The 12,067-nt window shown below is 40.9% G+C and overlaps 1 protein-coding gene across 1 annotated transcript; it reads right to left on the reverse strand.

Annotated features, from left to right (window-relative positions):
• Window positions 1-270: 270 nt before the first annotated feature.
• Window positions 271-11,730, reverse strand: LOC104570190 (uncharacterized). The gene is made up of 6 exons (XM_010217187.2): window positions 11,670-11,730; window positions 9,992-10,145; window positions 8,159-8,319; window positions 6,802-7,005; window positions 6,124-6,305; window positions 271-5,832 (listed from the first exon to the last, which is right to left on the reverse strand). Exons 1-6 carry the CDS (start codon window positions 11,728-11,730, stop codon window positions 271-273), a joined length of 6,324 nt encoding a protein of 2,107 aa, XP_010215489.2.
• Between the last annotated feature and the right edge of the window lie 337 nt (window positions 11,731-12,067).

Consider the following 12,067-nt stretch of genomic DNA (forward strand, 5'->3'; position numbering starts at 1 on the left):
ATGCATATGTATCAGTCTACATATTTTGAGCTAAAAAATATTGAAAAACAAAAGTAAAAGATAAGGAAAGTAACATGTCAAACAATTCACCGAAAGTAACAAACTTAGTGCAATAGCAGAAGAACTTGGTGTAGGCCTTTCTGGGGTAATGACAAAAGCAGATTTAGCATCACCAAATATTCTATCCACACTTTGCAATCAGATATTCTGACATACCAGAAAAGGTCTAGTTATCGTAAGAGTTACATAATTCCTGAACGAGGAAAACTCCTATAACCATTTCCCATGTTCTTCACTTTCGATTGAATCATTTTCATCCTCTGATACTCCATTTGCATTGTCTGTTTCTTCCAGAGCTACTACTAAACTTGACAGAGTTGTGTGAGGATCAAGCAGTTTCAAAAGAGGTATGTCCACCTTCCTTTCTTGAAAGACACGGTTCTGAATTGTCATAGCTAACATAGAGTCTATGCCCAATGACACAAGCGTTGTATTCATGGTTAGTTCATTAGGGTTTGCTCTGGTGAGGTCACTCATCAGCGAGGTGATGTACTTCTCAGGTTTGATTAAATCGACGTCCTGGACTTGAGCTTTCTCAGATACTTTAAGATTGGAACCGAATTCTTCTGACATAAGTGATGTGAAGCGACTTTTTAGTGATAAAATCCGAGAAAGAACATGAAGAAGTAAGGTTTGAAAATTTAATTTCACAACAGCCTGCTGAGGGTTATTCGTAAGTAAGCTCTTTCTCAGATACTCATGAATTTCATGCACCTGCAGAATATCTATGCCCCTGGATCCCAGAATGTTCTGAATGTAGTTTTGATTGAGCAGTATACCAAGGTTCAGAGCACCCCAGTTAATGGATTGGCCTGAAAGCCCACAGTTCCTCCTGTAGTGGCAGAAGACATCCAGGAAAGAGTTTGCAGCTGCATAGTTTGCTTGTGTAGAATTCCCCAGAAAGGAAGTAACAGAAGAGTAGCACACAAAGTAGTCAAGCTCCTGGCCTCTGGTAGCCCAATGAAGATTTATGACCCCCGCCACTTTGGGGCTTAGCACTTTCTGAAAATGAGTCAAGTTCAGAACTTCAAGACGGCCATCGTGTAAAGCCACAGCACCTTGAAATACACCTTTGATTGGACTCCCTGGAAAGATTTGCACTATATACTGGAAAGCTGTCTCAACCTCCTTGGTTGAAATAACATCACACTGCACAAACGCTACTCTGCTGCCTTCATATTGCTGCTGCAAAGCCTTGAGCTCTTCCAGCTTCTCATTGTTTGGAATTTTCCTGGAGAGTATCGCAATACACCCACCTCCATTTCGGGCTATGAATTTTACAGTTTCAAAACCAAGTCCTGTAAGGCCCCCTACTACTACGTAAACAGCATTCTGCTTAAACATTTTCTTCTGGGGTTCATACAATGGTATTTCTGAAACCATGGTGACATCCCTCCTCTGTCTTCTCAGTACAGCAAGTGGGACAGATTTGCAGGTAAAATAGGACAACTCAGAGTTCATCCTTTCTAAGTTCTCAGTTCGCTGAAAAACAAAACCTGATAGACTTTTAAACCGTTTTGTATCCATTGAACTGATCCATGCATGCACTGTCTTTTGCAGTTCCTTTAGAGATGCTTTCTGGAAAATGCTGCTGAGGGAAATGATGTGAAAGCAAATATTTTCATGATCAATTCCAATGACATTTTGGACACATTCAAACTGTTGATTGCCACGTACTATCACCACATCTTTAAGAAAGTACATGTGGGCCAGATCTTCCTGAGACAGTCCATGTACTGGAGGAAGAACAACAAGGGCATTGCATAACATTATACGTTGGAGCTCATCAGGAGTGGGCCTTGCAAGTACTGTTCTCCAACCCATTTCTTCTGCTGCCGCAGAAAGAACGTGGCACAAAACTGATGATGGCTCTGTAGAAATAATACCTAATGTTTTTCCATTTTTCCTCTTGGGTAACCTCTGATTTAGTATTTCCCATGCAATGATAAAGTATGACATACAAGGGACATTTTGAAAGCATGGAAATTTCTTTGCATTGAAACAAACTGTCCATGGAATCTGAATTTTGGATGATGCAGCAGCTGGATAGCAGGCAACCACATGGTCTCCCACTTTAACTTTCCTCACATGAGAACCTGTTGCTGTTACTATGCCACTGAAATCAAGGGCTAAAAGTCCATATTTATCTACTGTTTGTGAATTCCAGTACAGTGCATTACCAAAGTTACGACTAGAAACACTCATAGGAAAATAATCTTCAGAGTGGAGACATATTTTATCCACTTGAATTTCAATGCTCTGTTTTTCGAGCTCATTAACTTCTCTTGTGGATAATTCAGCAGATAAGTCTTTTGCAGTGTATGGATCAGATGTGTACAAAGCGAATGTTTCTGATTTCTGTACAGATCTCATGGGTTGGCTAGAATCTGCATCTATAAAAGGTGTGCGTCTGATTTCCGACATGTAAATTCTTCCCTGGCTGATCCAAACTTCTGGATAGTCCATACCTTTGTATTTGACGAGAACATCTGCTAATGCTGAGATGTCCAGGGAACTGGAAGAGCTAAGGTCAATTATCTGAAAAGTGACTTCAGGAGCTTCAAGGACACACGTTCTGGTCATGCCACACAAAGCAAACCCGCTGTTAATGTGGTCTACATTTCTTCCTGTTGTTCTGTAGGTGATCACTCTGATTGAACAGCGGGATGGTTTCTCTCTTAATGCCACAATAATTTGGCGATAGGCCTCACAACACTTCGCCAACTGGTCCACCACTTTGCTTGGAAACTCTTCATTTAACTTTTGAATTCCCCACAGGTACAGAATTTCATCATAATCCTCAACCTCTGTTTTCATTTTATTCTCTGTGTGGACTTCTAAGGAGGTTTCCCAGTGCTCGTACATAACATACCTGGACTCAGGATGCAAATATTTTTTTAGCTGTTCAGCTATACCAAATTGGTCAGCAAACACTAGGACTCGGGGCATTGTTCCCAGTTGTCCAACTGCCTGTGAAGGAGAGATTTCTTTCCACTTGTTCTCAAACATAAACTCATTTTCCCTGGAAGATGCCTGCTTCATGAAAGTGATGGTAACGCGCTTGAGTTCAGCCAAAATGGAGCCATGCTTGTCCATAAAACATCCACAGACCTCTAAGTTGTTCCCAACAGATTTGCTTGTTCTCATATAGATCATCATTTCTTCCTCCAGCGGTCGGAGCACCACCAGGCTGCCTATCCCTGAGGGAAAGCCTGCTGTGGCCTGAATGGTCTTTGAGGTCATGACAGCTGTCATCTGCAGAAAACAATCTAGTAGCACTGGATGGATATAGTAGTTGTACATCTCTCCAACAGTCTGCTTGTTCACCTTTATGCTTGATATAGCTTCCTTTAGTTCCTGGCAATAGTGCACATCACCAAGCTGCCTGAATATGGAGCCATATTGAAAGCCAATCTGAGACAGTGCTTCATAAACCTCCTCTGTGCTAACCACTGACCGGCACCTTTGAAAGATTTCTTGGAAGGAGATGGTCCTTTCTTCAACTACAGCTTCAGGCACCTTTATAACTTGGCCTACAGCAAAAAGTGCGCCATAGGGAGAGAGTATTTCAAAGGCTGTTGTTGCTTTTTGTGGACTCAGCTTGATATGCAAGACTTGGGAAGCCTGGCTGAGAACACATGGTGCAGAAAAACTGATACTCGTTTGGCAAGTGCCCAGAGAAACTTTAGAGCTTGAACTACTCATCACAGAGGCCAGACCGAGCTCCACATAGAAAGCACCAGGGACTAAAGCCAGACCGTTGTTCTTGTGCTCATATAAGTAGGGTGTTGTGTCCTGAGATACCAGGCAGCCAAACTGCATGTTGTCACTCTTCATACTGTAAACCAAAGGATGGCTGGAGCTGACACCTCTTTTGTTTGCTTGTTGATGAAGGTTCAGAAAGGCCATTAATTTCTTGCGGTCAAATTGATACCGTGGAATAGTCGATGGAACACTTTGATACCCATTATAAAAGTGTTGCCAGTTGGGATTATATCCCAGTTCAAATAAATTTCCTACCAGATTAAGGAGTGTCTGATGCTCTGCATCAGTTTGCAAAGATGATAACACTTTTGTGCCCTTTCCCAGAGTTTCTATTATGTTTCTTTGCAATGCCCGGTGAGGACCTATTTCCACAAACACCACATTTTCCTTGTTTCTAGCTGCCGTTTCTATGGCTTGAGCGAAAGCAACAGGCTCACGAGTATGCCGAGCCCAGAATTTGCCCTGAGTGAAGTCATCTTCAGAAGCAGCCATGCCAGTTAGTGTTGAAATCACTTCAATTTCCCCCTTCTGTTTTCCTAAATGTTGTATGTTCTCTTCCAATTCCCCGAGTATCTCATCCATGCTGGGGCTATGGTAGGCAGCTGGGACATTTAAAACATGAAGAAAGATGTTTCTGCCACTGAAAGCTTGAGCTAAGTCTTTGTGGACAGCATTCACAGAATCTGAATCCCCAGACAAGGTGCAGGACACGGGGCTGTTGAAAGCAGCAATGCACACCTTCCCCGAGTATTGATTTAGATGTTCAGCAATCTCTTTAACGGGGATATTTCCAACCACCAACATTCTGCCCCCGAGAACCTTTGCCTGCAGTCTGCTCCGGTGATAAATCACTTTGACTGCATCAGCCAAGGAAAGGTACCCAGCAAAGTGGGCAGCAGCAACTTCCCCTACTGAGTGGCCAACAACAGTGACCGGTTTAATGCCCCAGTATTTCAGAAGAGAAGCTAAGGCAACCTGCAGTGTAAAAAGCAAGGGCTGGGTGAGCTCTGGACTGGAGAAATCCTTTGGACTGCAGTCTTTTGCTGGCAGAAGACTGATGGGAGCATGGCTCTGAAAGAGCACCTCTATTTCCTCACATTTCTCTCTGAACACTGGCTCTGAGCTCAGCAGTGTCTCGCAGAGCTCCCTCAGCGTGACGCCATTGCCGCAGAACACAAACACCAGCTCTGGTGCCCCTTTTGACTTGGCACATTCAGTGTTCGCTGCTGACATAATCTCTTGCTGCAAGTGCTGGAGAGAGTTTGTGACAAATGCTTTTCGGTATTTGTAGTTGGCATTGCTTCTCCTGCAGGCAGATGTATAGGCCAGACTTGGCAGGGTCACAGAGTTGCTTTTGCTGAGCTGCTCAGCTGTATCTGCCATTGTCATCTGAAGGGATTTACTTGATGCTGCAGCCAGCAGAACTAATTCAATGGGCCTCTTAAAGACAGGAAGAGGCTCTGATTGCTTAACCTGTCTGACGACAATGTGGGCAATGGTTCCCCCAAATCCAAAGCAGTTGATGCCAGCTACTCTTCCGTACTCGTCTTGCTCTTCCCAGGGTTCTACAGTTGTAGGAATTGCAAGGTTTAATTTCTCTGCATCAATGCTGCTCGTCTCCTTTGAGTAATGCAAAGATGGAACAATCTTTCCATGATGCATCATGAGGAGTACTTTGATTAACCCTGCTGCTCCAGCAGCTGATTCACCATGGCCAATATTTCCTTTCACTGAACCAATTCTCAGAGTAGAAACTTGTGAAGACCTGTTTTTAGAAATGGCATTACCTAGACTTTCTGCTTCCGTGGGATCTCCAGCAGCAGTTCCTGTACCATGTGCTTCTATGTACTGCACAATTGATGGATCAACATGAGTTTGATAAATGCTCTGCAGCAACTTCTCTTGCTCTATTTGAGATGGTCTTGTGATCGGAGTTATGGACCTGCCATTCTGACTTACTGCACTGATTCTGATAACACCCCAGATTTTGTTGAAGTCTTCCTTTGCCTGTTTCATAAAAAGAAAGCAATATCTTTAATAATCCTGTGCTTTTTCTATAAAAGGAAAACAAACAAACAAAAAAACAAACAAAACAAGACAGAGAACAGAGAACTTTTAAATGCATGATTCTCATTTTAGGGGAAGTGTATAAATACGTTATTAATACTACAGTTAAATTAGAAAACTAAGAGTTATTTTTCTAGAGGAATTTACTAGAATTGGAGACACAGAACTTAGATAAATAAACAGTCTTATTTTAAACTACTTCACAAGAACAAGAAGGTAAGACAGTCTTACCTTTTTCAGTGGTTTTATGAAAACAACACCACAGCCTTCTCCCCTACCATAGCCATCTGCCTTTTTGGAGAAAGGTTTGCTTATTCCCTCTGGAGAGATCATTTTTGCTTTACTAAGAGACACAAAGGTGCGGGGATCTATTATACAGTTCACACCACCGCAAATGGCTGCCTCACAATCTCCTGCAGTAAAATAGAAACATACTCACGGTGAAATGTCCAAGACAGGACAGAAATATTTTAATCACATATAACGATTGAAAAGGCTGATATTTCAGGTAGATTATCGTGAAAATTCTTTGAGGTATTTACAATTGCAAGATTGGAACTAATTACCGAGACAGGTCTTTGAAAGGTCAGCCAAGACAGGTTTCTAGATCTACATCAGGATATAGCTGAGGGAGTAACATTATTCCTTATAATGAGCGGTTTCTTTTTATTATAGAAATGGTGGGTATTTCTGAGACATTAGAACTTAACAGTTCCATACTGCTGAGACTGAGAATACAAAAAGTTTTATTGAATTAATCTCAGTAATGTTAAAGTATAAAGTTTATGTATAGCTCTTGATAGCTGTGATATGAGTCAAATCCTAGAAAAACTGAAATCTCAATATTCTAGCTAGCTCTTACAGTATCAATCCTAATTTCTTAGCCTAGCATCTCTACAGTCCCATTACCTGCTTTGATTGCTCTCAAGGCGTAGTGCAAAGCAAAAAGAAATGACGAACACGCAGTGTCAATAGCCAGCGATGGTCCAGTGAGATTAAATGTGTATGAGACCCTGTTAGCAGATATGCTCATTGCTGTTCCTGTGCCATCATAATGGTTTATTTCACTCACTGCTCTGCTTGTTATAATTTCATAATCTCGATTCATAAGACCTATAAAAGTATCAAACACACCGCGTGAAATAGAGAACAAAAGAGATTAACAGCTCTAAACCTGGCAGCGTGTGCTTTGTTTTTTCTCTTTTAATGCTAAACTGCATATCAGTGCTCCTATGGTAAAACTTTGTTTCTACTCAAGTCAAACAAGAAACTCCCAGCAATTTCCACTGGACCCAACTTAAACAAACATTCCTGACACTTGAAATTTGCCCCCAGTCAGTAAATGACAGGCCTTACCTGCAGGCTAAGCTATCTGTGTGATGCACTTAAGCTATGCATAAACTATTTAGGCAGTTGTATCTCAGTTTAAGGGTGAGTTAATTTTGTTTAGATAAGGGAATACACATTAAGAAGTTACAATGAGGATAGCTGAGATAGGACAAGCTCTAATTGCTCAGGCGTTCCAAGCTGAATGTCACAGTGTAGGCTACATCGAATACTTTTTATTACCTTTGCTTTGCTTGCTGTGGACCAGTGAACGAGGCAGAAATAGAAAAGAATTGGGCCTGCCAGAAGTGTTGTCCCCTTTCTGTGAGAACACATGCTTCAAATGCAGCAGATTCCACAGGCACATGTGGAAAATGCAGTACATCCATTCGGAGAGCAAGGGATAATCTCCTTTGTGTAAGAACGCGGCTCAGACTAAAAGGTAATCTAGATAATTTGCCATTATTGTTATCCCAATCAAACTAACCCAGTAAACTCCTCTTAAAGCAAACACATATTGTACTAGCAAAATGTAGCTCCTTAATGAAATAAGAAGTTGGATAAAGGCACTTAGGTAGCATGTTAATATCTACATGAGGATTTCTGCTGGTTTATAAGGGACTTAAAAGCCCACAGCAGCTGAACCAATACTATTATACTAGCAAATATCTAAATCTGAGAATATCATTTCTGAACAGAGTTGGTTAGACTAACTCTTTAGTGATCCAGCTTCCGTGTCTGCAGACACTGAGAGGAGCAGCTCTGAGTTAATAGCATAACGAACTTCTAGAATAACCTACCAACCTTTACCTAAAATACACTGTCATAGCACAGTAGCCTTAAGATCTCTAATGACAGATACATGTGAAGTTTATGAAAGGGTGCTGCATTCCTTGTGTGGTTAAAATAGGGATTTTTCACCAGGAAATTGTTATCTTACCAATAAAAACACCCGTTTTGGTGCCATTGATGGCTTCTACAGGGACTCCTGCGTCCTCCAGTGCTTTGTATGTGCATTCTACCAGCAACTTCTGTTGCGGATCCATGCGTTCAGCTTCCAGATCATTAATTCCAAAGAGGTAGTTGTCAAATGAATTGAATCTAAAATATACAAACCAGAAAACAGTTCAATATGCATACAATATGCACTTCTAGAATTAAAGTACACATTTTTTGCAATTCCATGACAAGCAAAGCAATAACTGGTATTTAGGCCTCGGTTCCCATTTCTGAAGTTCAAAAGCAAATGTTTATAGGCCCAGGATGCTCTATTTCCCACAGGATATGCATTCTTTTGCTAGCTGCTTAGTATTGCAGAGTTACAAGGCCACTCATAGCAATATTTATTCACATGTTTAGTCCATTAATTTCAACAAATTCTTTCACATTATGAAAATTTGCACAACGAGATTCCCTCTACTGTAATATGGTTTTAGTGAACATTTTAAATAAATATTGTCTTATATAATTTTAAGGAAATACTGACCAATTCTTTTGCAATATAAAATCAATATGTAGAGTATTAGCTCAGATGCTTCCAAGATTAATAAATTTATAATGTTTGTATGTGAGAGTGTGTGTCACCTAAACATTTCTAAAAAAACCTCTAAAGTAAACCTACGCTTAGAAATAATCTAGCCTTAAATGATCAGACTTAATCATGTATCCCAAGCTCAGCTTTGTATGGCCTTCTGTCAGTTCTTGGGTTTAGTGGGAAACTGAATATCTAACATGGGATTAATTACTTTAGTAATTCTGAGTCCTATTATTCAAAGTGGTAAAGTGTTATTCTTATAAGGCAATAAGATTACTTCAGTGTATGTTGACTTTTCACTCAAATAAAGGTTTTCAGCATGGGGATTTAAAGTAAATGTGGATTTAAAATCAAAGATATTTATGTTGATTTTACTACTCTTGTCTAGTGTTGATATGCTACTCTTAGCATTAACAATAGTCCCTGTACAATTATAAGCTATTTCTGAGCTAGTTCGATATGCCATATATTTTGCTTCTTCACAGTTTGCCTTTGCATTAGTCTCTTTACCCAATGTTTATACATACATAGTCTCTCATTATTATAAACATATACTCAAATAAAGACCAAGAATAAGAGAAAGTTAGTTCATTTTTAATAAGTGACAGTATGAGCCCACAGAAAAGTAGGATTACTAGTGTATTATTACTAACTCAGGCTTACAGACAAGCATAGCACTCAAAAAAGCCTAAGATCCCCTTCTAGACCATCTCCCAAACACAGACTATCTTATTTTGTCTCTAAATTGTCACAGTCTCATATGAATCACAGTTACTCGACCTCACAAGCACAGGATTAGTTCCCAAGATCCAGCAAAGCAGATTAACCTTCAGACAGAAACTGAAGGAGACTTACCAGGCAGTTCTTACACCTCTACTCTGCCACCCTCTTCTGCTGTCCACAGCAGACAGCAGGAATTGCTTGGCAGGCTATGGGCCACCCCAGCCTGTCATATACCCCGTACATAACGCAAGCAGCCCAAAGGCAGAAATCCCCACCATGTGGCAGGTGAACATGATGAGTGTGTATATAGATACCAGACTATGTAATCAAGCATCAGATATGTTCCTACATATACAAATGTGCCTAAGGTGGCTAGTAACCAGGCAACCGAATGTGCTCATAGATGTCAGGCAACAGGAATTCCCTCCATTTGGTTTGGTCTCTGTGAAAGGCTAGACATGTTATTGTAAAAATAAAATGAAAAATCAATGTGTACTCAGCATTGTACACACTTACTCATTGAGAAGAGCAGCTCGTGTCGTACAAATTTTTCCTGGCTTGTTATCATCTGGATCATACCACTCTTCAGTATTAAATCTCTCTGGCGGTATCTCTACAGCGCAGTTTTTGCCTTCTTCCAGCACTTTCCAGAAGTTGTCAATTCCTTCACCTGTTGCATGAATATTTTAAAGATTAAATTATCTGCTCCCCCACATGCATATTCAGAAGTGCATCTCTGCATCTGCACAGCAGCACTCCTCAGGAAGCTGCACAGGCAGCAAAGGAGCATCTCTGGACATTGGCACTTTGAAGAGAGACTGAGCTTACAAATGCTAGGAAAACACCAGTGACATTATCCTTTGTCCCTAACACAATACAGCAGTGGAAGGGGATCTCAACCCAAACATAAAAGCATGTGGATTCTCAGCATTGACAAAGCCCATCTGACTCCTCAATTGTAAGAAAATCTGTCCTTACGAGTTGAGATGGAGGCATGGAGGCTATGTCTATATTAATACATCAAACAGCCCTGTGCCTACTCCTTGGCCAAACACTGCGTCCACACAGTGGCTCACATTTCTTCTGCCCATGCCGCTTCCACTTCCCCCAGAAGACATGGTGGCATCACCCATACTCCCTCTGGGAAGAGTTCCTTGCAGATATTAACCTGTGGTGTGGCTGAGCACTGCCCAGGGCAGCTCAAATGGACGTGGGCCGAAGCAGGGCTGAGGGATGTGCTAACAGTCAGTAACAGCATTCCTGCTCAAGCCCTTGCACATTTACTCCATCATCACGGGCACAGCCACAGACACAAGCCACACTTTGGGAGTTAAGAGCTCCTACCACTCGACAGTAGCAGATATTCTTCCACGGCCAGATGAGAGGTGCAGTTCTGAGGCTGCACAGTGGTACAGGACAGCTCGTGTTTTCATGTGTGTTACTACACAAACAGAACAATTCAACTGAAATGATTCCCTGCTAATGTGATGCTTGGACCAACCGAGTTGCACCAAATTAACATTGAATACCAGGGCATGAGAGTCTACATATTTTATAGCACTTAATTAGATTTCAGAACCATTAATTTGTGCTCATAATTAAGTTTTGGTCCACATAGTTTTTAGTGTGTATATATAAACCTATTGGAACTGGGACAAACTAAAGCCAGGAGCTGAAATGCAGTGAGGGCAGAGAAGAAAACAAGGAAGGAAGAGACTAGCACTGTGGCCTTTAGGACTGATCACTGACTCACAGGCACAGAGCTGTATTCTACTGCCTGGATTATTTCTGGATTTTTTTTTAAATCATTGTCTATCTAAGGTATCGAAGATTTGAGGGAAGAAGCCTGAACCTAGAACCCTCTCCACTTACCTAAATACCTCCAGCCATCTAATCTCAGAAGACTGAGTCTACTGTCACTTTATAGGGCTTAATTGCAACAAAAGGTCATATATACTGTATGAGACTAGTGCAATAGGGACTGTTGTTTTTTATTACAATAGAGCTGTATGCCACGTGACAAATTCAAGCCAACATAGGGTGACCTTTTTAGAAATTTTTGACAAGTAGGAAAGCACAGACTTCTACAATAGGAAGGGAAAGAAAGGTGTTGATTTCCCCCACCTCAAAATTAATGAGTAACTGTTTTTTAGTATTTATTCAATATTCTGCTTTGCATTTACCCAAAACTTACCTCCAGGAAAGTTGCATCCTATTCCCACAATAGCAATTTCATCTCCAGTCTCCATCTCCATTTTAATGCTTTGTTTTTGAGCTGCACAATACAAGTACAAATGCTAGGCAGCTGAAACAATTATGCATTTATCATTAGATAAATATTAGTTTAAAAAGTGAACTTCCAACAAACACATATATGTGCACAAAGTTTCATCAATCTTGAAAGCTCCATTAGTTGTGAAGAGAAATGACACTCCCCAGAAGTTAGCAGAGCAGCAAGCTGGGTTTTCTTTTGTCTCTACTTTAGAGGAAAATCCCCAACTAATCCTTTAAATTCCCTTGTTCACAGGCACTATCCATTTTACTGTTTCACTTCTCCAAATCCTGTCACAAGTTGCTCTGCTCTTGAGCCTT

The sequence above is a fragment of the Tinamus guttatus genome, unplaced genomic scaffold (genome assembly GCF_059628265.1).
Source record: "Tinamus guttatus ecotype Peru unplaced genomic scaffold, ASM5962826v1 Tinamus_guttatus_pri_ptg000530l, whole genome shotgun sequence".
Taxonomy (NCBI): Eukaryota; Metazoa; Chordata; class Aves; order Tinamiformes; family Tinamidae; genus Tinamus; species Tinamus guttatus.